The sequence below is a fragment of the Chiroxiphia lanceolata genome, chromosome 4 (assembly GCF_009829145.1).
Source record: "Chiroxiphia lanceolata isolate bChiLan1 chromosome 4, bChiLan1.pri, whole genome shotgun sequence".
Taxonomy (NCBI): domain Eukaryota; kingdom Metazoa; phylum Chordata; class Aves; order Passeriformes; family Pipridae; genus Chiroxiphia; species Chiroxiphia lanceolata.
In genome coordinates this window covers 71,114,932-71,138,504 of record NC_045640.1, presented here as the reverse complement: position 1 = coordinate 71,138,504, position 23,573 = coordinate 71,114,932, and the positions used below count along the sequence as shown (strand labels likewise).

At 45.6% G+C, this 23,573-nt stretch overlaps 3 protein-coding genes across 5 annotated transcripts in view; 1 reads left to right on the top strand and 2 right to left on the bottom strand.

The window, feature by feature from the left end:
- The window catches only part of ANXA5 (annexin A5), a 41,946-nt gene extending 32,218 nt beyond the window's left edge, over positions 1 to 9,728 (bottom strand). Inside the window, exon 1 of one of the 2 annotated variants that reach the window (XM_032684972.1) lies at positions 9,634 to 9,728. Coding sequence is in view for 1 of the 2 variants with exons in the window: in XM_032684970.1 (XP_032540861.1) it covers positions 5,422 to 5,451 (30 nt within the window). In the remaining variant the exon portion in view is untranslated. Of the gene's footprint in view, positions 1 to 5,421; positions 5,467 to 9,633 lie in introns of those variants that run through there. The other variant, XM_032684970.1, reaches the window with a different exon arrangement.
- A 606-nt stretch (positions 9,729 to 10,334) lies between these two features.
- Positions 10,335 to 15,440, top strand: EXOSC9 (exosome component 9). Of its 2 annotated transcripts, none has more exons than XM_032686566.1 (12): positions 10,335 to 10,503; positions 10,688 to 10,782; positions 11,398 to 11,517; positions 11,610 to 11,712; positions 12,149 to 12,286; positions 12,391 to 12,473; positions 12,786 to 12,918; positions 13,351 to 13,439; positions 13,629 to 13,775; positions 14,134 to 14,324; positions 14,644 to 14,722; positions 15,186 to 15,440. In XM_032686566.1, the coding sequence occupies exons 1-12, from the start codon at positions 10,438 to 10,440 to the stop codon at positions 15,265 to 15,267; spliced, it is 1,326 nt and encodes a 441-aa protein (XP_032542457.1). In that variant the 5' UTR covers positions 10,335 to 10,437; the 3' UTR covers positions 15,268 to 15,440. The 2 variants fall into 2 exon arrangements, with proteins under 2 accessions (XP_032542457.1, XP_032542458.1); XM_032686567.1 differs by lacking the exon at positions 10,335 to 10,503 and adding an exon at positions 11,214 to 11,313 and having other exon boundaries at positions 10,686 to 10,782.
- Positions 15,441 to 17,083: 1,643 nt separating this feature from the next.
- Positions 17,084 to 23,314, bottom strand: CCNA2 (cyclin A2). The gene is made up of 8 exons (XM_032686568.1): positions 23,141 to 23,314; positions 22,826 to 23,045; positions 21,816 to 21,931; positions 21,275 to 21,498; positions 20,532 to 20,736; positions 19,698 to 19,811; positions 19,299 to 19,432; positions 17,084 to 18,866 (listed from the first exon to the last, which is right to left on the bottom strand). The coding sequence occupies exons 1-8, from the start codon at positions 23,267 to 23,269 to the stop codon at positions 18,815 to 18,817; spliced, it is 1,194 nt and encodes a 397-aa protein (XP_032542459.1). The 5' UTR covers positions 23,270 to 23,314; the 3' UTR covers positions 17,084 to 18,814.
- Positions 23,315 to 23,573: the final 259 nt, after the last annotated feature.

Here is a 23,573-nt window from a genome sequence, read left to right as displayed (position 1 = left end):
TTACAGCAAGGAAAGTGAGATTTCATGCTCAGCAGGAGATGCACGTTAGCACACACCACTTCCCAGGTGTTAAATAGGTGTGAGTTTGCCCTGGTGATCGCAGCAGACTCACAGTTCATTCAGCATTTAAAGATACTGAAAACATTATATTGAGTCTTCCCCAAAGAGCAGAAGGACCACTTACTAACATAGATTAAGTAAAGCCTTGTGTACAAAGGCTGGAATGAAAATTAATTTGTTTTTCTCTATCATCTGCCATCTCCAGCAAGCAGGGACTTGTCTTTTAACCCTTTTTGCAGAGTACTGTTTCTGTCAACACAGCATCAGAAAAAGTACAAAACTGAATCCTAAAAAGAACACCCTAGACAGAAATAATGAACTAAGTGGACTGAGGATGTACATTTTATGTCTGATTATTAAAAAAATGATCCAGAAAAAGTGGAATATCATTTGAAGACCGTTGCTATTGCCATGATCTCTTCTGAAGACGTTTATTTTTCTGAAATCAAAAATAAAGTACATGCATTTCCACAGAAAAGTCAGCTGGAGCATATGTTGTGGAATTTCACTAAAAGTCACACTGAAAACATGGAACATTCTGATTTGTGAGGCTTTCCATAAACAATTCCTCCAATCATTATCTAGGTCTCTCATAGATCTGAATCATACCTCAATTTTCATAACTGCATCAAGCAATATATTCCCCAGGTTCTAAAACTTTCAGTCACTACCATGTGGGAAGCTAAAACATCAATAATTTAAAAAAAATTCTTCTGCAAGCCCAAATCAGGTGGACCATCACATTCTGCACTGAAAGCTTTGTCAGCTCAGATGTGCCTGTGCATCTGAACAGAAAACCTGTTTGGCTGAAGTCCCCCCAAGGCACCTCAAAAGAGATCTTAAACAACTGTCAGAGTTTTGACAGCCCTCCATGGCGGTGGATTTTCAAAGTAAGATTTGAGAGATGTAACAACATTTGAAGGGAACCAAAACAGTAAAGAGTTTCTGGGGAATGTCAAGAAATTAAAGGTACTGAGCAGGTCTTGAACAGCTGTGGCTGTGAGTGGAGCTACACTGTCACTGTGAAAATACTGCAGGTGAACCATGAGAAAAGTAAAATGTTGCTACATTTGTTTTAGAGTATTTTCAAATGCCCAAATTAGGACATTTCTGGCACAGTTCTTCAGGCCTCACTGGAAACTATTTTGGTCCACTGAGCCTTTGTGTCTTTTAACCTGGAGATGGGAAAAGCAGTGATTACATAGTTAGTGCCTTTTCATAAAAGCACAGCATTATTCCCTCTTATGCACTGATTTTCAACATACAAACATTGAGCTTTGTGCATTTTCCTTGGGAGATTATTTCTTGATTTAACACACCGTGTTGTCAAGTACTTTCTCCTGCTTTTCTTTTGAGTAGTCTCTGTCTGTACTCTGTAGTTATGCCTAGTTACAGGTTATGCTAAAAAAGTCATCTTCTCTCTCAGTGCTCATGTTTTTCAAGTATTGGCAGATAGTTGCATTCCCCTATAGCTGCCAGGTAGCAAAACCATACATATTTAACCGTTTTGTTCTTTCCTTCTGAATTCCCCAAAGGCTTTTCACGGCTCTGATCTGAATTCCCTGTGGTTGCCAGCAATGGCCTAGTAATGAGGTGCTCTAGCAGGTGCCCCAACACCTCAGTGCTGAACAGGAGGAAAACTTCCCAGGACAGGATACCCTCAGCAACACACAGGACTCGGGATTAATTGACTACTAATGATTCCATCTTGTATTTCTCTCACCCTGCAGTTTGTTTTGATCTGGCTAATCTTTTAGAGTTTTGGCTTACTTCTGACTGCTTAAACGAAAGGATGCACACTTTTTGTTGTGCAGTTGGACATCGGGAATTTAGAAACTTCCTAGAAGATCTCTGAACAGTGGGAAGGGCACTCTTTGCACAAGGGGCCTGCCCTCCTCTGGACAAGGGGCTATTGACAGCATCGATCTTTATTTGGGAAAACAATCAGATACAACATCAGCACAGAAGAGCCATCTTCCTCCATCTCCTCCCACCTTCCTGCCCTGTGACAATACCAGCAGAGGGGAAGGTGCTGCCTCCACAGCTGTGCCCTAAAATACTTATCAAGAAATGGAAATCTATTTGAACAGTGCACGTGTTTGATGCCACTTGGGGGTGTGATGCCAAAAAACTCCTCTGCTTGTCCTTCAAATTGTGCTGCTGGTGACAGCCATTGAAACATGGAACTTACGTAAAAGGAGCGCTCATCTTGGTCATTTGGGGCATTTATTCCTACACTGCAGGTCTTTGTGAAATTAGAACATTTGAGATGCATTACTAGTACCAAAACAAGACAAAGAGATTATTATCCTCTGACTTCCAGATATTTCACTGAGTAGCCCCCCCAAAACTTTCTATTGTAGTGTTGGTGTAAAATGCGTATTACATCAGAGAAAAATCATGGTTTAGTTTTCATTTTCTAGAGAAAGGTAACTCAGCCTGTCAGTCACGCTTGTAAAGTCATTACAAAAACTGTTCCACACAATAAAGTAAGTATGAACTGCTTCTGCAAAGCAAGTTATTAAAGTGCCCCAACCATTCACAAGATTTTAAGCTCTTCAGGGCTACTTATCTGTGAAGTCAGCTGGGTCTAAAGATAATCTCTTTGTGCTCATGCAGAATATGCTTTGTAGTTTTATGGCTACTTATATTAATTGAGCAAAACCATTAGTCACCTTCTTTCTAATCACCGATGGGAGGCCAAAGTCACTCCCACCATTTCCACGGAGAAAGAACAAGAAAACCATATAGATAAGAGGCTGATGGGTTGCTGGCAGGGAAACCTGTGCTGTATTGTTTTCTCATCATTTCCCCCTGACTTTGAAAATAAACAACCAAGAGTGCAGAAGGGCAATTGAGGCACCAGGAGGAGGCATGGCAGGAATAGAGAGAATTGGGGCTCTGGCTCTCACCTGTGCACCCACCTTCTGGGAATTTGACAGATACAGTTTCCTTCAACCGATCTGAATTTGTCACTGTCACCCTGTGCACTGAGCTCCCCCTGGTGCAGGAGCACGCTGGCTGTGGGGGAGCACAACTGTTCCTGGGCAGTTATGGCCCCAGGATCCAAGAACCCCAGAAGGGCTGCCATGGGCAGTGGAAGCCACAGTCCTGACTTCACCAGCTCCTGCCAGCTGGCTACAGACCCCAAATCCTCACGTCCTGAGGTATGTGAGGCAGGATGGCCAAATGTCCTATGTCTTGCAAAGCCTCTGGAAAGCAGGACTGTGTGTTTGGACAGTTTGTATAAGAGATGACCGGGTCTATAATGACCAAATAAAAGACTGACACAAATCACAGAGTGTGCACCGATTTCAAAAGCTTGCAATAAAAAGCCACAGTGAGCCATCCATGGGGAGAGGTCAGCCATGGGATGTTGCCAGGTCTGTTTCCACCTACAGGGAGTGAAGCCTGCTTAGCATTTTAGCTACATGAGGGAATAACTCCTGCAGAAGAAAACTTAAGATGTGTTAGATGTGAGTTAGATGTGGTTAAAGTTAAGAAAAAAGAGTTCTTTTAAAAGGTATCTTCTTCTGCACTGGAAAATGCTAAATTTAAAAATGCTCTACTAGTGTCAAATTCAGATATTTGTATGCCAAAGCAAAGCCAACATAAATCCTCTCGGCAAAGAGGGACTGAGGGGAGTTCATAATACTTTGCTACAGAGTAAAAGCTGCAGGGCGAGCGCACCTTCAAATTTCCCCTGAATTTCTCAAGGCAAAGGTAGCCTCTCTAGAGGGAGCGGGGGACCGGAGCGCGGTCGCGGGCAGCGCTCGAGCGGGGACGCTGGCGGAGCAGGAGCCGATGCCCTTCCGGGGGTAGCCCCCCGGCCCTCCCTACCTCCCGCGGACTCACCTGGAAGCGATGGGCGGCTCAGGGCTCCCGGCTCCCCGCAGGCAGCCCAGGGCTGGCGCGGCGGCGCGGGGCTGCTCCGGGGGCGCTGCCCGCCGAACCCCGCAGCTGCCGGAGGAGCAGGCACAGCAGGAGCAGCAGCAGCAGCAGCAGCAGGAGGAACAGCGCCAGGTAGAGGAGCAGGTTGAGCTCCCACTCCATGCCGCCCTCGGCTCGGCTCCCCGCGGACCGCCCGGTGCCGGAGCCGCCGCTGCTCTGGCCGGCCGCAGCCTCCTGCGGCAGGGCGGCGGAGAGGGGCACCGGGAGCCCGCGGAGCCAGACCTCCTGCAACCCCCGCCTCTGCCGCACCTCCCGGCCCGGGGCAGCCCCGGCCCGAGCTGGGGGGCCTTGGCCGCGCTCCTTGGGCACAGGTGCCCTGTCACAGAGCTGATGCTCCCGGACCACCCGTCACCGCCAAGAGAAGTTCGCCGGGCTGGCTCACTGCGAGACCGAGCCTCCCATCCAAACTGAAGTGCCCATAGAGCGGTACCCGCAGGCGGCACCCACCCTCCTGCCTCCCCACCCCACATTTCACACAGGCCAACCAGCTCTGAACTCCATGGCTGCCAGAAAATCTCTCTTCCCTTGAAGACATTTGAGAACCATCCCCTGGACCAGAAGCACAAACACTTGCCAGATATTGCCACGGCAATAGAAAAGTTACTTAAGTTTTCGGCCACTTGACTCAGATTTTGGTGAATGATACAACTGTAGTGGACCCACCATGACTTCAGCTTCGAAGGGGATGGAAAAATAGACTTTTAAAATCCCAGCTGCCTTTTGTTGTACCATAGCACTCAGATCTGGCTAACTCAGTCAGCTAACTGAGCCAAGGGACACACTGGGGTGGATCTGGCATGGCCTGGTGGCTCCCACAGGTGCCTTTGGAAACACTCTGCTAAATGCACGAGCCTCCAGCCTTAACAGCCAGGTTACTGAGAAGCACAGTCATATTTCACACTGTCAGACTATTGCACCTGATCTCCCTGCTCCCCAAGGAGCACTAATGCAATGGGGCTGTGGCAGAGCAGATGAGGTGAAGGGGTGGAGGGATGTCACCTTGCTGCCATCCTCAGGAAAAACCCTGCTTGTACTTTCATCTGTCCACTTGCCCACATGATTTGTCTCTGCTCAAGTCACATCCCAAATGCCTCCATGGATTTATAAGCAAGGGAAGTGAAATTTTACAGAGGAAACACAAGCCACTGATGCGTGTCTTGCAAATTTTGTCAAAGCCATACAAAGTGTGTTACTTCCTGAAGAAATACATCCAAAAATGCATAAATTCTACTTCATCAAGCCTCCCAAATTCTTAACATAAGCATCACTGCAAATCTGAGATAAGGAGACAACTACATATTGGGTTATTATTTCACACAGAATCTTCTTTCCTTATTGAACCTCTGAATAATACCTCATAATAATGCTCAGTGTAACAACTGGAGGCAATTTGGGAGAGTGATCATTCACCTTTTCTTGAAGTAATAAAACCGAAATCATTCTGACAACTCCATCAATACTAAGGAAGACATTATCCGGTGGAAAAAGGAAAGGCCAGCATCCATCATTCTCCAGAGCCCACATATTCCATCCTGGTTCTGTGTTCTCTTGACACAATAATTGGCACTTTCCTACTTTGCTTGTATTAATACGAGGAATTCAACTCCTCATAACGCAGTTTTCTTACAAGCATTTCTTGACAAGGAATGAAGAACTGGGCTCTTTGAGAAATATGGAGAGATTAGCACCTGCATGGGATACACACAGAATTTGGCTCAGAAGCTCCATGGGAGACAGTCTGCTCTTGTGCATGAGACCCCGTGATAAGACACCTTGTGAGTGGCTGTTGTACACAACAGGAGGCACTTCTAAACCAGGCTTTTAACTCCTAACAATGCCTGTGTTTTAAAATACAACTGTAGATGGGAAATTGCATTTAAAAGCAGCTGAATCAACAAAAAGATACATTGTTTGGGGGGTTGTTTGTGTTTTTTATGACAGAATTCTGAAATTTCTTAAAGCTGCACAGAAGAGAAATCGTTCATCTTCTTTTATTATTTAAATGTTTTGCTTTATCCTATAACTAAATAATGCAGGAAAGAACAATCCACAACCTAAGTAAGCAGGTATCCTAGAATTCCTCCTCCATCCTTACTCCTCATATCAAGCAGCAGTCAGGCTCCACAGAACAATGTCAATAGAATTACTCAGAAGAGGCATAAGCAGAAATTTTCTAAATTGTATCTCCTGATTTAAAAGAAGCATTTTAGTATCAAGATTTATTGGCCTCAAAAGAGATTGTCCATGCAGAACAACAAAAAGACTTGATTGGAAAAGATTATGACTTTCAGCACTTCAAGGCAGTCAAGATTAATTTCAGCTCTGCAACAGAAGCTTGGAAGCTGAATAAGCCGGAGAAATAATTGAAAAAAGCCGTTCAGATTTAATGGTTTAACTCGATTTTCTGGTTTTTATCCTGCTTATCCTGGGGCTGATACCACTTTTGCTGTGCTTGTATCTTGACACACTGCTCTAAGGTGATGGCAGCAGCTCGTGCTGCACGTGCATAGTCAGCTTTTCCTCGCATGTTTGTAACCAAACACTCAGGTGTCACTCCTGGATTTCCTCTGAGTTGTAGGAGTACCAATACGTGGTATCAGCAAACATTTTCTGTCACCTTTTCCAGTAGAAAAGAAACAGATATTCACTTCATTTTCACATTCCTGAGTCCTTGTATCAAGCCAGTATTTAACATGTCCGCTAAGTAATATTTAAAACTAGGACATGAGAAAGTGCCTTTTTTTTTTTTTACAACAATTTTGGTTTATTTTTGCCTATGCTACATGAGAGGAAGCATAGTTTCTACTCTGACGTGGACATTTGTTACTTCTGAAGAGAATTTGAAGATGCTTCTAAAAGGTTTGAAAATCTTAACACTAAAATCTGAACCCAGACATTGGTTTTGTGTGTTTAGAGCCTTCAACTGTAGCTGTAACTATTTTTGCTTAATGTGACACTTAACTCAGCAACTGGTTGCAATTGAATCAATAGAAATCATGGGCACAGTTTGCCTGGACACAGAGAAACTGGAGCTCTTGGGTTTTAGCTATTGTGCTGCAGATGCTGCAGGGCAGCTCTGGCCAGTTCAGTAGCTCTTGGGAAGACTACAGGGTAAAACAGGCAGCAGCAGCAAAAAAGGAAGGAGTGTAATTTCTCTCCCCCTGACTTTGTTGCTTGTCTAGAATCCAGCCTTGCAAATACTTCCCACTTGCCCAAAACGATTGCTGAGAGCTGAGACAGCGCTGAATGCAGCACTCCCTACAGGGTTAGAACTTTTGGCAGGACTCTTTGGTGCAAAAAACTTGTTTCACAAGAGCAGTAAACCCCAAGAGATGATGTGAAGACTAGACATGGGTGGAAACAGCAAGAATATTTTGGGGTTTACTCAGAAATCTAGCCTATGAAAGATGATTAAGAAAACATCCAACAAGTAGATGAACCAGAAGTTATTACCAACTTTCCTTAAGCTGGTGTTTGGATGATTTGCTGGCAGCTCTGGATCCCTTTTTTTGGAATGAAATTATTCATACATATATGAATATATATGTATATATATATGAGCATATACACACCAGGAAACTACTTCCCTAAATTTTAGCCATGTAAGCTGTGACACCTTTCTTCTAATAAGTAAGGGACAAAGGTGCTTTATCTGTGCTTCAGGTAAGGAGCTTGTTTAAGTGCTTCCCTGGATCCAGGCTGGAATACCCCGTGCCTCACTACAGCAATGCCTTGCTTGTGCCAGCAGCATTGCTTCCAAGGATTACCTGCCCTCCCACCCCTGTGGAACGGTACCTGCAGATGATAAATGAGATTATTACACCTATGCATGAACCTTTCTTCCCAAGCAACCTTATAAGCTGAAACACATATAAGTGTACACATCATGCCATGCCTAGGTGTGTAAATGGGTGCACTGGAGGCACCAGAGAGCAGGATGTTCAGCTGAACAGCAAAGGCACACTGCAGTCAAGGCTGCCATGAAAGGAGGAGGTCCTTTTTAAAATTATTTTTATTAGGCCATAAAACCTGTTTGCTGGAAGGTTGCTGTCAAGATTCTGAGATTCTGAGGCAGTTTGGTTTTCTTTTTCAGTCCCCCAAATGCGATTTTCCCTCATTTCTCAGTTAGGGAAGATAATCCAATTCATGCATTTCAGCCTACAGAGCATTCAACTCAAATGAAGAAACGCTCCTATGTGGGCACAATAGATCATTAGGACCTTCCTTCTGATGATTCCTGATTTAGCCTGTGATTTATTCACTCATTTATTCACTCTGCCCTGTACTACACTCGCTACTTCTGAACGCACAATTTCCATTATTTGATTACTACTGTAACTCTGCCTTTCACTGTACAGAAACGGAGCAATTGCTCAACTTCTATTTGGTTGACCTTTTATATTGACCTCCTTTGCCACGTGCCCTCCTCCTACAGATTTCCAGTGCTGTGATTTTAGGCCTCCTTAATTTGTGTATGAAATTCTTTACCCTTCCTGGCACACGTGCACACACAAAAGCTGCAAAGTAGACTTTGGATCAAAGGACACAGCTGATTTCCAGTCCCAACACATGACTCAGTTCTCCTGGAATCACATCCAGCTCCTCCTGAATTTCACCATCAACTTCTCTGTCTTGAATAGGACCAGTATCAGAAGCAAAAATCCAGACTCTCCAGCAAAAAAGGGTATAATTAACACCTCTGGAAGTGCTTCTGACAGAACACGTGTTAATACAAGAAAACGCTATGCAAATGAATGACAGGACTGTTGGATGTTCTGGCCTGGTTTAAAAAATGTGATTCCTTTGAAAGTACTATGTCATTGAAGCAGTTATAAAACAGTTCACCAGGACAGCAGGTACAGGAATTTTTCCCACTCTACCCCAAGCAGAAATCTCAGCATATGCCCAAGATGACATTTTTTGTAACTGTTGGAGACTAACATCGTTTGGAAGGCTCCCACAAACAACACAAACCTTTCCAAGGTTGCTGATAGCAGCTGAAGAGTTTCAGAATTTAACCCCTTCACTAATAATATTATCACTGAATTTACACAATTAAAAAAATTAAAAATTGGACAGAATTTCTACCTAAAGACTGCCAGTAAGACTCCAAGGAAAATATCCAATCCACATATCCCCACAGCTGTGACGAGAGAGAATGTTATACCAAATGTTATCCTATTTATGGCTAAAGTTGCAAGTGTTACATAATTTTGTTTCTTATTGATGCTTCACACTTAGTGTCATTTGGGAAAACTATTTCCTTGCTTTTGTCCCTAGAGGAAGAGGGTCTTTTGTAATCTCATCAATACCATTTACACTGAATATTTGTGATTCTATTTATTTATCCCAACCTGAAAACATAAAACCAGCATGGGAAAATCACATGGTGTTTATCCTCACTTGCACAAAATTGGCAGTTTCCGAAACAGGACTCACTTTTTAGTTTGCACAAGAACTGAAGTGTGTTAGCAAGGTTTAAAAAGACAGCGTGAGATACTTGCAGTTTTGTGTGAGGCAAGCCCGAGTACCTGGGGTTTAATGCTGGTGAGCAGATACAGTAAACGACCTTTTAAACTTACACTAAGCATAAAAGCCACTTGTAAGGGCCTTTTTACTTACGGCAACATCTCAGAATCTCAGGGAGGGGCGTTCTTCTGACAGATTTGACGCCGTAGCTCCGTTTTTGCCTGCACTGTTTGTGCACCACAACAGCGTCAACCACTGGATAGGTCTGGGATACGGGTTTTTTTGTTGTTGTTTTGTTTTTTTTTTAATTAAGCTATTACAGAGCGTCCAAAAGAGAGCGTGGTGAAGGGTCTGGAGGGGGATCCCTGTGAGGAGCGGCTGAGGGCACTTGCTTTGCTCTGCCTGCAGGAGAATGAGGGGAGACTTCATCGAGGTCTTCAACATCCTTGTGAGGGGAAGAGGAGGGGCAGGCACTGCTCACTCTCATGACAGGACTCGGGGGAACGGCATGAGGCTGAGTCGGGGGAGGTTTAGGTTGGACATGAGGAAAAGGTTCTTCCGACAGGGGGTGGTCAGGCACTGGAAGGGGCTCCGCAAGGCAGTGGTCACAGTATGGAGCCTGAGAGCCCAAGAAGCGTGTGGACAACGCTCTCAGGCACACGGTGTGACTCCTGGGGTGTCCTGCGCAGCGCCAGGAGCCGCGCTGGATGCTCCCGATGGCTGCCTCCCATCCCGGGACACCCCTTCGCTCCGCGGCGCTCCCTGAGGGGGGGGGGGGGGGGGGGCGGGGGAAGGACCCTCCCGTGCTCGAGCTCCCTGCGCGTGCGCGCTGAGCGCCGGCCGCCGCCGCGCGCCGATGACGCACGGGCGCGGCGCGCGGCACCCCTGCTCCCTCCCACCCCCCCCGTCCGGCCTTCCCCCCTCCGCCGCCGCGCGCTGCTCCCTCACGGCGCCGCCATGAAGGCGACGCCGCTCTCCAACTGCGAGCGCCGCTTCCTCCTCCGCGCCATCCAGGAGAGGAAGGTGCGGCGCCGGCACCCCCTGCCCTGGACCTTCCCCTCAACTCCCCTTTCCCCGCACCCGGGCGGCGGGGACTGGCGTGGCTGTACCCCAGCGCCGCCCCGCCGCATCCCGTCGCATGCCGGGCGCGGCGCGTTAACCCCGTGTGTGTCTGTGTGTCTGTGTGCCTGTCTGTGTGTCCCCGCAGCGCCTGGACGGGCGGCAGTGCTACGACTACCGGAACATCCGCGTGTCCTTCGACGCCGACCGCGGCTGCTGCATCGTGGAGCTGGGCAAGACCAGGTGGGCGCGGGGGCTCGGCCGGGCCGCGGCTCCCGCGGGGCGATGGAACCCCAGGTTCCCAAACCTGCCCGGGGGGAACGGGGAATGTCTCTCCCGCCCGTGAGAGCCCGCGGGGATCGCTGCGCATGGATTTTAACTCCCGAAGCCCGAAAGTGGTTGTAATTCAAGGGGAGGGCCATAGAGGAGTAGTGGTTTCCGTGTGGGTTGTGATTACAAATGATTTACAAATTGCAGAATTGCTCCAGTTTTTCATCCCCTTGTTCGCTGATTTTGCGTTCTTCCACAAATCAGACGACTCCTTTTTTGCATGTGGAAAAGTGAAATATATCCCCTTATATAAGTATTTCGTTACAGTTTCTCATGTGTTGGGAGTCAGTTTTTAATCCTAAAGGACAGGACTGTGTTCTAATTCCTACATTTGGTTCTTCCAGTTGTTGACCAGAGTTCAAATATGCATGAAAAGCTTTGAATGAGAAACTGTCAGGACCGAGAATTACAAACTAACACCCTAATTGCGTGCTTTTTTTCCAAGTATGCCGTTTTGCTTCTAGTGGTAAGAGATTTTTTTTTTTCCCTGGTAAGTTCCGTGACCTGATGGTTTATTTACATTTGCAGGGTTCTTGCACAGGTCTCATGTGAACTCGTTTCCCCCAAGCCAAACCGGCCCACAGAAGGTGTGCTCTTCTTTAATCTGGAGCTCTCCCCCATGGCTGCACCCGGGCTGGAGCCTGGCAGGTAGGGAGCTGTCTTAAAATGACTAAACACGGATGATAGAAGAGCCACTGTTTTGAAGCATGATCATATTTAACTTAATTTTGTTTTAACAGGCAATCTGAGTTACTGGTGTCACTGAACAGACTACTAGAGCGATGCCTGAGAGATTCCAAATGTATAGATACCGAATCTCTCTGTGTTGTTGCTGGTGAAAAGGTAGGAAAACCACGAATGTAAAGTGTTTTTAAACTAATAGGTGCATGTAGCCCGATTTTTAAGGCGATTTCTGTCTTGTTTTGGAAAGTAGAAATGCTGATTTTAGGTTGATGTAAAGTTCCACACACCTGACTTGACAGGTATTTTTAGCTTGCATATCTGCACAGGTTTTCTGAAGTGGTTGGGACCCTGCACACTCGAACATTTCTTTGCAGAATAAGGTGTAAATTGTACTTAAGTGTTACCTATTTTGTCATAATTAAATCTGGCGCACTGGGTATCTTGGGATATACCGAGGTCTTTCATCTTCTTAAGCAAAGACCTGAGCAACGTATGCTGGTTCTTTTCATGGCACAGAGAATGAACTTGTTTTGAAAAACAGCAGCTTGTGTAGAATAACGTCTCGGATGGCCAAGCAGTTCTGTACTCTTCCCAGGTTTGGCAAATTCGCCTGGACATGCACCTGTTAAACCACGATGGGAACATCACTGATGCTGCCAGCATAGCAGGAATTGTAGCTCTGTGCCATTTTCGCAGACCAGATGTGTCTGTGCAAGGAGAGGAAGTAACTGTGGTAAGTTTTTTATTTAATTTCTTTCAATATCTTTGTACAGTGTGACCTTTTAAAATTAAATGAGTTTCATAAATAACTGTATTCTGGGCCGATTCCTTTCAAAGTACACTCCTGAGGAACGTGATCCTGTCCCCCTGAGTATCCACCACATGCCCATTTGTGTCACTTTTGCCTTCTTCCATCAAGGGTAAGATTTTGAAGTCTTTTGACCCCAACAGCTTACTGTTAATTAAGCAGAATTTATTTCAAAGATAGAAAAGTCCTTAGAATACTTATATTGACAAGCTGATTTCTTAAAAGATTTTATCTGAGGTGAAATGCCAGGGGGAGATATTTCTGTGCTCTGCACAGTGTAACTAACCAGCAGCTTTCCACAGGTGACGTAGAAAACTTTCAGGGGGAGTATACCCATAGTTACTAATACATAAACCAACTTCTGTGTTTAATCAGTAGCAACTTGCCTCAAACTTTTACTGTTGCCTTCTGTTCCTGATTGTAGGACCTATTTGTTGGTGGATCCAAGTGAACGCGAGGAGCGTGTGATGGATGGGCTCCTTGTGATTGCCATGAACAAACACCGGGAAATTTGTACCATCCAGTCCAGTGGAGTGGTTATGCTGGTGCAGGACCAGGTAATCCTTTGCCTTGAGCAGTTCCTGTGCTGCAGTCTTGATATGGAAATATCCCTGACATTTGGAAGCTGAGAAATCAGTCTTCTATCGGAAAAGATTATTTATTTTTAGTCCTAGTGGAAGAGCATAGCACTGTGTACCATGCTGTGGAAGAAGTGTAGAAAAGGCATAGTTTTTGGTCAGATTTGCATCTTCCCCCTCCTCCCCCGTGATTTGGCTGAGAGAATGTGTAAATTATTTCCCACTGCACTCTGAGGAAAGGCTGCAGGGTGTGTATTAATCTTTTGCATAACCTCATGCTAAGGTGCCATATTTTAGGTGTTTTTGATTCCCGTGATTTAAGTGTTCGTGATTCCTATGATGTTCTACAGTTTTAGTCAAAAACACCTTGCTTTCACAGTCTTAAACTGTTGTTGTGTGTATAACAAACAGATTCTGAGATGCAGTAAAATAACAGCTGTTAAGGTCGCAGAAATAACAGAACTCATTCAGAAAGCCTTGGAAAACGACCACAAAGCCAGGTGAGTGTTTTGGGAAGGGATGGAAAATGGGTATTTTTAAGAAATGCACTAAAAAGTAACCTGTAGTTTGAACAGCAAATCGTTTACACTTGCCTTTGATTTAAATAGCAAGTATATTTGGATTTGAAAATCAGAAACCATTTTTAGGTGTGGAACATCCTGAAATAATGCCTGTCCCTGAATGACTAGGAAAGAAGGTGGGAAGTTTGGCTTCGCGGAATCTATCCCGAACCAAAGGATCACTGCCTTCAAAATGGAGAGTGCTGCTGTTGACACCAACAACGTGGAAGAACAAGCAGGAGAGATCATTGCTCAAGCTGACCCTCCTTCTGAAGTGTATCTTTTCCGGGGTATTATCCAGGGGAAAACCAGGCTTCCCCTCCCCTGTATTAACACTGCTACAAGCTAAACACACATCTGAGATTCCTCACAGATTAGGGAGCCTTCAGAGGAAACATCCTCAGCATCTTGGGTTTGGTTCTGACTGCTTTTAGGTACCTTAATTCCTTGTATAAAGTGTAAAACTGTGGTTGGAATTGTGATTATTACAATAACTGGAGAAGTGGCACTCTTAACTGCCTATTAAGGCTGTTCTCCCCCAGGGAGAAAAGATACGCCTTAAAAACCAAACTGGTTTGTTTTCAGAATACAGAGTTTTACCAGCAAACACCAAGATTTTCCTTGACTCCTGCAGTTTTGCCAATCCAATATTGCACACTCCTGGGACAGCCCAGATTGGGGAAGGAATAGAGAACTCCTGGGGAGACCTTGAAGAATCTGAGAAGGAAGAAGCAGCCGAAGAGGAAGGTGAAAGTGAAGCAGCTGCTTTTGAATGTCAGAAGACAGAAACTGAGGATACAAGTATGATGAGGGAAACTAAGAAGGGTAAGTATTTATTGATCTCAATATCAGACATGCCTGTTATATCACTGTAAAAGTCTAGAATTAAAATGTTAAGATTAAAATGCTAAGAGGTTCTTAGCAAGAAAAAGCCATTGTAACCGCTTCAAACATTTGCTGTTTCTATTTCACCTGGTCACTTCTCTTCAAAACTTGATTCCTCTAGTATAGGGAGGGCTCCAAATGAATCAGTAAGCCAGTCTGAATGTTTGTTACTTTAAAAATGCTGTAGTTATTAGTTACAGAAGTTGTTTGTACAAAACTGATCAGCAGTTTGTTGTTGATTGGGTTGTTTGTTTTTTAGATGAACCTATTTTGCTGTCTGACAGCGAGGAGGAAGAAGTTGTCATTCTGGAACCACAGGAAGTACCAAGGAAAACAAGGTAACCATCCTGTGAAATTAGGAGGGAAGAGGAGTTTGTAAGGAGTATTTCCAGGAAGGACAGGATTTTGGCAAGGTCAGGGAAGGTTTCAGTTGATCAATGGGACAACAGAGATAGCTGAGAGCGAGGAGGTTTAAATCTAGGCTAGTTCACTCCTGTCTGGGGAGGCCAGAGCCTGGCTGGAATAGTTATAGACAGACTAATCTTAATCATTCCAAAGAGATGCTTCAGAGATTCTACATGCTACACTAGAGCTAATGGTAAGTTTAATCTCCCAGAAGTGAGGTTTGCTGCTGTATCCCTGCACTAGCCATTGTTGTGTGCAGTGCACTTCCCAGAAATTAACTTAGAACTTGGCTCCGAGCGTGGTGGGTGGTTGCCCAGTTCTGGATGATCATCGTGTTTTCTTTTGAAATAGTAAAACTATTCAGTACATTGCTTTGATACAAATGTTTGCTCACAGAACACAGACCAGCACGAAACCAGAAAATACAAGTAAGAAAGCATTTAACAAAAGGAGAAGAAAGAAGAGAACTTCTCGATAAAGCCATCATCCCTCCTGCAGAAATGCTGTACAATATGGAATTTGGTGTATTATTACTGAGATTATTTTTGTAGATAATTTTATTTTCTCCCCCCCCCATCTCTGGTTCTGCTTTTATGTTTATGTTAAAACTATTGTACACAACTTTAAATAAAAAATTGCCTGTAACTGAAATTGCATGGTTGGCATCCAGCTGCAGTAAAAACTCTCCAGTTATCTTGAACTAACTTCCACAGCCTGAAGGGCAGATACAAGACGCATTATTTTCTTAACAAAACAGCCTGTGCACAGTCAGAGTTCAGGTGGTAAAAGGAAAAGTTTCATATCAAGGTAAAGTTTCTCTTAAGGTAGCTATTGCCACTCCTTGGGAGTTTGTCATGCTTTAGAACATTCTTCACTGGGGTAGGTGATGTGCTGTGACTGAGATCTTCTTGCCCATTTCACTGCACGTGTTACCTTTTACTCAAACTGCTTTGTATAAAAAGCAATATAAATCCGTGTACTTAAACTAGCACAGAACTTCTGCAAGATAACAGAGAAGCAACTCATACTTCAGCAGTGGAGTTTCTTAAAAAGTTTAATTAAATATTACATGCAACAGACAGGAATGCTTCTTGAACTTATAGGCAAAGAATTATGCTCTGAACTTAGAATTGGGCAAAACAAAGAGATGAGGAAGGTTCCAAAATATCTGATCTGGGTGCTTTGTTTGAAAACAAGTCACACTGGAAACACACACGTATTTACAAGAGCAAAGTAGGGCTATTTTACATGTGACCTCAGTGTTACATGAGCTGTGAACAGAAGTTACTGTTGCAGATGCTGCATTCCCCAAATGAAGTTAAGAATTTAATGTAAAAGAAAATATATAAAATTGCTCCCAGCCATGCAAAGCTTTAGTCAAGTTGTGCTCTTTTAGAATGGGACCAACACACAAAACCTTTTCTCCTTCCTTGTTGCTAAACCAGTGCATTTTCTTAATGTTAGTTCTTCCAACCCAAAGTCACTGTCCTGAGTACAAAAATGTGTGAAGAGGCAGTTTCTTCTTAATTCCATGGTACCACCGGACTGTAAACTTCTTCAGAAAAAAGAACAGCCTTTGCACTGCTCTTTCTCTCTTCACACATAACATCTCATCTCTACATTCCTTAGAGCCTTCTGTTTGAAAGGACTAGAAGTTAATGATTAGGCTTAACAGTAGTACAGTACAATTTGTTCAAAGCTTAGTAGCAAAAGCTGGAATTGTCCCGTATTAACTTCAGAAAATGAGGCGGTGGAAAAAAGATAGTACTTACTGCAGCAGCAAGAGCTGCCAGCGAGGAAGGAGGAACCACAGTCATGCTGGGCAGAGGTGCCAGCCCAGGACTGATGCTTTTTTGTTAGGCTGTAGAGGAGGGCATGTTGATATGGCAAAAGTAAAGCTGAGGGAGCATGGAAGAATTTTTCTCTGTGTTATCGGAACAGTAACGGAACAACTTCCTGGAAACTAGAGCAAAGGTGTTTCACTAAGCAGTAAATTAACACTGAAACCCCCTGAAGTCCTTTCACCTCAGTACTGCTACTTGCTCTGTTCTGGGGAAAATAATTCAAAACCTTCCTTTAAGTGACCCTCTTTCCAATGCTGATATTTCTCAGTAGTCTTGGAATACACCACTAAAAGGAAAGGGAAGACAGAACCCAGTTTCTCAGGAAGAGTGCCATGGCCTGTTGTCTTCAAGTAATAATTGCCAGTCAGCATTGTGAGTTATCTTTCCAAGGTCATGAGCCTGGAAAACACATCCCTGTATATACAAACTCTCACCCCTGCAAGGTTAGAGTGTTTCCAATCCTAAGCACCAGACATGATACACTGTGCAGGCTGCCCCCAGATAGTTTCAGCTTTTACAGTGGCAACCTACTGAAATTAGGCTAAATAAAGGCTAGTGACCAATGAAATACTGTTCTCCCATTAAACATTAGAACCTGCATAAAAGTCCAAGTGCATCTTAAGAAGCTCATATTGGCCAAAAAGGCCTCCTCTGCTGCATATTTTTGACAGGATAAGCACCACTCATAGTTTTGTAACTGAGGTGGTTCACGGAGGGCTCAGACTGCAGGGGTGGGGGGCAGAACAGTACGTTTGTAGTTACTGAGATGAGACCTGTGAGTTGTCTCACATTAATGTGCTTGCCAGCTTGACAGAGGGCTGATGATTTAAAAAAATTTAAATAGCTCCCACCCTGACAGCTGTTGGACATCTGTGGAGAGTTTATACTGCTCACTACTGGGTGCCCAGATAAGCAGACAGACAGCGTTGAATCAGCTTCAAGTCAGGGGCACAGGTTTCACCTTGCCAAAAAGCTTTAGAAATGAATGCCAGTTTAAGATGGCAGTACTTCTCCTCAGTGGTTTTAAGGTGTTAGCAAGACTACTAACATCAGATACAAAAACTGTTTATTGGCCAACCTGGAAATGGCTTAATTCAACCCCACTTCTGTGCAGTCACTGCTTTACATGCAGAGAACAGCAGGTACAGGGCAGCATCACTCCATTTACACAGGCTGAAGGTAAACATCCATTGGATCTAATGCTGATTATGTTTGCTCATGTAACAGAGTTCCAGAACTAAGGAAAAATACAACCAGTTGGTCTACATTTTTGCTGCGGAGGAACTCTCTCCAAGCATGAGGGGTGTACAGAATCCATACAGTTCTGCACGTAGCCCATCCATGCCAGAAGACATTTCCTTCCCTTGAGGGCACAGAGCAGTAGTTCACCCTCCTGCAGTTTAATCCCTCCACCACCCTTAAAGAGGTACAAGGTAAGCAGACTGAAGACTCTTTTTTTTTTTAGTAGGTATTGATGGGCTTTGGGGACAGCTAACATGTCCCTGGGAACTCCATGGGTTTATTAGTATCAGTTTTACACATGCACAAGAAAATACCTGTAGCAAGACCATTTTCTATGTAGTGGCAGTGAGAAGTATGAACTGGTGTAGGAGTTTTAACCGTGCAGCCCCTGCAGGAGAGCATGCAGCCTGATGAAGCTCTGGCACTAAATCACAAGGCACATCCTAAGAGAGGCTCACGAGTCCATTCCAGCAAGGTGTTCCCCTCACAGCCATATAGTTTCTTCCGGTGTAATAGACATGAAGCCACACTTTGGATCTATGCTAAGTCTCAGTTTAAACTAGACAGTATAAAAATGCTACAAATACTGCTGTGGAGTCCAAGTCTTTCTTACCCAGAAGGAGAAAAAGCCCCACTATAATAGTGCACCCCTAATATTAACGTTTAGGCTATAAGTAGTTAGGCAGTCTCAGACCTCACACAGTCTGCATGGTTAATTCTGTGCCTGAAGAAAACGTTTGGATAAAAACACGGTTAAAACTCTTTAACAAGATTGCATGTACAAAAGATTTACATTAAACCCTCATAAAACTAACTTCATAATTAAAGTCATCAAAGCCTGTATTCTGAGTGATCACACCTAGAATTCTGAACCATGTTTAAAACTGTACATCATTTCCTGGTAATATACATCTCTTGAAAAGATCAGTCTCTTGATTATTACAATAAGTTTAGTGTGTCTGGCGGGTCAATAAGCGATACTTCATGGTACCTAGAGAGGGGGAAAAAAAGACGCAGGATGTCATCTTGCTCCAGTGCTGTCTGCCACAAAGAGCAGCACATGCACTGCAGCAAAGCACATTGCCCACAAGGCAGGAAACACTTTGGGGCTTGTTGGTTGCCGTGCCCACAGAGATTTTTAAGAGCATCAGGTATCACCAACTGTAGGAACATCAAGAAAATTCCTCCAGTTTCCACCTGACGGTTCTGGCAGAGACAGAACACCAAGTATTGCTCAACAAACCACTGTGCAAAAACCTGGGGAAGTCTCATCACCATTTCACTGAGGTGGTGGGTTTGGTGAGTGGAGTCTGCCTGAAGGCTCAAGGTGCACCCCACACCCACACCCTGACAAGCAGTTACGTGTTAGCACAACTCAGGTGTAACACCCCTGGCTTCTCCCAGCATCTCTAGAGATACTCACTTTGTACTCTTGTACTTTTCCCTTATGGACTGTTGTGTGTGCTGGGCTGCTTTGAGGTAGGTGTTGTGTAGGTCCATGAGGCAAGGCTTGATGTCTTCAAGGGTGTAGCCAGTTACTTTGCACAGGGATTCAGGCTGAGGGAAAAGGAAAGGAAGAGGGATATTGGAACAGTTCTGTTCGCTTATGCTGACAACCTCCAGTGGAGTTTTTAGTTTGTTGTTGAAAACCATAATACCCCCCATCCCACTTTTCAAATACCACAGGGAGCAATCCCTAATTAACAGCCCAGGAGCACGGAGGAGCTGCAATTCCTGCAGCCCAGCCCCAGCATTCAGAACTGTGTACAAATACACTAAACACATAAAGGCACATGAAGGTTCACATCTGAGTGCTACCTACCCAAGTTCGTCCAGTGAGTGTGTAGTTTGCTAAAAGAAATGCTGCAGCAGCAATAACTGATGGCAAGTATTTCAGGTAAGGATCAGCATCAATTAGACTCAGCTCCCCAAGGTACTGCAAAGGAAACAAGAAAGGAAGTCATCTACTTCCAAAAGGAAGAGGAAGATCATTTAACAGTGGCACCAGAACCCTAACTTAAGCTTACGATCCTACCAGTTGGAGCAACAGCTTTTATTAGTTTCCACTTACTTTCTCATTTATCATCTCCTGCTAAAGTGTTCCCAACGTGTGCTTTTCCAGTACATTTTATATTTAGGGATAAATGAGAACTAGAGGAAAGAACGTAGTCAGGTCTGACCTTTGCACAATGAGACAAAGGCTGCTGTTTTAGGAGCTCTGGTAGCTACCACACAGCTAGGATTTATTAAAGCTTTAGCTGAAATGTTATCTGTGCTCTGCTTTAGAAATTACCCTCCGGATTTAGAGCTTGCTGCTTGTTGAGGGGAAAACCAAAATGAAAGCCCTTTTTAGCCAAAGTGGGTGTGTATGTGTGGCAATTTTGGATAAGAGAGAAGGAAACTTCTATCTAGCAGTGAAACAACCCCCAATTTAAAGTTCTTTAATCTCTGCCTGCTCTGAGTAAGTGTACATGCTTGAGCCAGGCCAAGTGCCAGCCTCTGATAAGAATGGAGTTATCCCAAACAGTAAGTGCAATAGGAGCATTAGCTTCCAGTAGTGTGGCACCACTTCTGGAGGAGCACACTTCCTCATGTATATATATCTCTGCAATAGAACACTCTAGTGACATGGGCTGAGCTAGTAATTCTTACTTACCATGGAGAGGCTCTCCATTTTAGCATCTGTCTGCTGATGTAAAAAGTACTGGGTGAGGAACTGGTTGATTGTTGGAGCTGCCAAGTCAAACGACAAAACCTTCAAAATTAAGTGCTCCATCCTTAGAACCTGTTTCTTGGTATAGGTGTCATCTGTGATGTAGACAAACTCGGCTACTTCGGGAGGGTAGATTTCTTCAAACTTTCTGCCAGGAGAAATAGTTATGAGTAAATAATTGAGTACTAGAAAACCAGATAACCAGCGACATTCAATGAAAGTGAGCACACTCGTTTAAATTCTGACTTGGGAAGTAGGTGGGCAGTGGCACCAAATGAGTTTCCTGCACTTGGTTCAGTAGCTCTTGAATCAGCAGAATTTGATATTAGAGAGCTACAACAGCCTCATATTTTAAGACTAAGCAGTTTGGGACTTGGAGTTACTGAAATTCCAGAAGAACCCACTGAGCTAGTAATTGGTGCAAGCCAAACTTTCTTTTCTCATGCCTTATGCATATGCATACTTCTTTAGATGCCTGCTGCTGCAGCTGGAAAGGATGAATCCTCACTCTAGGGCAATCTACAAAGATAACTGCCAAGCTTTTAGGTGGATAACTCCTGATTTTTATTCAAGTGTGAAGCCCTCCTGAGTCAGCTTGGCTATAGGCAGCAGAACAGTGATAGCCACAAGATTTCCATCCGTAGGAGAGCGGCAGGTGGAATTTGAAATGAAGTAGTTTCACTTACGATGCAAGCAGCATGGCTGCAGTACCCACAAGCTGAAGTTTTCCTCTCAAAACAGACATTGAAGAAAGAAACCTATCAATGTAATTTACAGCTAAGTGCAGGGTTTCATTCTGTAGTTTGTATTCTTCTCCAACTTCCACCAGCCAGTCCACAAGAATAGCCCGCATGTTGTTCGTGATGTCAGGTTGCTTCCTCATGTAGCCTATTCTAGGCTTGCATTTCACCTGTAGATTTAGATGACAGATGAAGCTGAGTTTGGACCAAGCACTGTTTAAGCTCAATTTACCACAGTTTAAACAAATCAGAAGTAAACAATGGTAAGTTCAGGATCAGTAAGTTATGTTTCTGTAATCTTGCTTTGCAGCTTCTGTTCAGTGCATAGCACAATAAACCGGTCTTATGCTCACAGCATCTTATTTCTCCCTTTCTAGCAAGCTTTAATTTAGTCATTATAGTAGTAACTCATGTTTAGATGCATTTCTCAAACCCAAACCCCTCCCCCATAAGCTGTAAGCAAATTAGAAAAGAGACAGCAGCTCACCTCCATTTCCCTAAGGTACGTATGGATTTCGCTGATATAGTCTGGCACATTATTGACGTTTGTTTTTGTCTCTTCGGCTTCTGAAGTTATTGAAATATCCATAATACTTGGAGAGTCTAAGCAGAGGATAACAGCCATGTTAAAATGGGTACCATCAGAACACCCCCTCACAGCACAGGGAACCTTGTGCGGGCCCTCTCAAGTAGGCTGGGAGTTGGGGAGGCTCTAGGGAAGCCAAAATGTTACGGCAACAGGGATTTTTCCCCTTCCCCTTTCTCTTCTTCCCCCTAAGAATAAAGGGATGGAAAACTCTCTTGCAATTACGTAGTGCTCAGTACATCCCGTGTTACCTTGCTACATAGATGTGGATCCTGCAACTTTAGAGTGTGGCTTGAAACAGGGCTGGAGTCCCAGAGCTTTTTGTAGACTGCAAAGTGGACCACAATGAAGTGACCCCTAAGATATTCACACAAGTCTTACAGAAGATGGATCTGGCAGTTCCCATCTTTTACGTAGTGGGAAGAAATACTTGCACCTCTACAGGGTATTTCCTGGGAGAAAAGTCTACTACACCTCAGGATCTGACTGAGTAAAGTCCCCTTCTAACTCTGTAGTGGTAGCAAAGGGTGAGGCCTTAAGGCCCGCTCTCGTCTTTAATCTGGTTTTCTCTCATGAGGTACTGATAGTTAAACTTACAGCATAAACCTAGAGTGTAAAACTTCCTGGGACAGAAGTGCAGAGGCTCAGGCAATGGACTGAAGAGCTGTTGTACCATGGTGACCAGCTCGAAGGAACCAAACCGGCTCCTGAGGCAAACCAGACCCGTCTGTGTCCCGAACTGCTCCGGGACCTGCAGCCCCCCAGTTTGCTCTGGAAACCATTCCCCGGGTAAGACCTCGGCACGACCCCCCACGCTTGCCAGGGGCAGGGCGCTGAGGAGAACGCAGGTGGGATCCCAGGGCACACCGAGGCAGCGCTGCCCTGCCCCGGGGCCGCGGGATGTCACGTACCGAAGCTCAGCTCCATGGCGTTGCCCAGGGGGGCCAGGGGCCGCCGCTCCCCCAGGGCACACACGGCCGCACGCAGCCCCAGCGCCGAGTCCTCCTTGTGCCCCGCCGGGGCGCCCCGCGGCCGCCGGTCCCGCTCCCCATCGGGCTCGTCCACATGGATGGAGAAGGGCTGGTGCCTCCCCGCCGCCGCTCCATGGCCCTCGCAGCCGCCCCGCGCCGCCTGTGGGGAGAGCGGCCGTCACTGCCCGGGCCCTGACAGCCCCCGCCGCCCCGCAGCCCCGCTCCCCCCAGCCCCTCACATCCCGGCCCCCTCACCTGCAGGGAGAGCCCCGGGCGCTCCTGCGCGCCCCGCAGCACCCCCAGCGCCACGCGGGGGCCGGCGGGCGGCGGCGCCGCTTTGCCGCCCGGCGGGGGGATGTTCTCCTGGTTCTCCTGCTCCAGCATGGCGGCGGCGGCGGCCGGAGGGGGCCGGGAGGGGCGTGCGGGGACACAGCGGGGAGAGAGAGCACGGCGGGGGGAACGCCGCGGCGGGGCCGGGGCGGCGGGGCCGGGACGGGCGCGCCTGGAGCCGCCCGCGCCGTTCAAGTAGCCCGCGACTATTGAACCGGCCAATGGGCGAGCGGGGCGTCACGGCCGCGCCGGATGGGGCGGGAGGGGCCGCGCAGGGAGGGACGGAGGGAAAGAGGGGGGGGGAAAAAAAAAAAAGGGAAGGGAGCGGCCGTGACGGGGGAAGAGCCGGGGCTGAGTC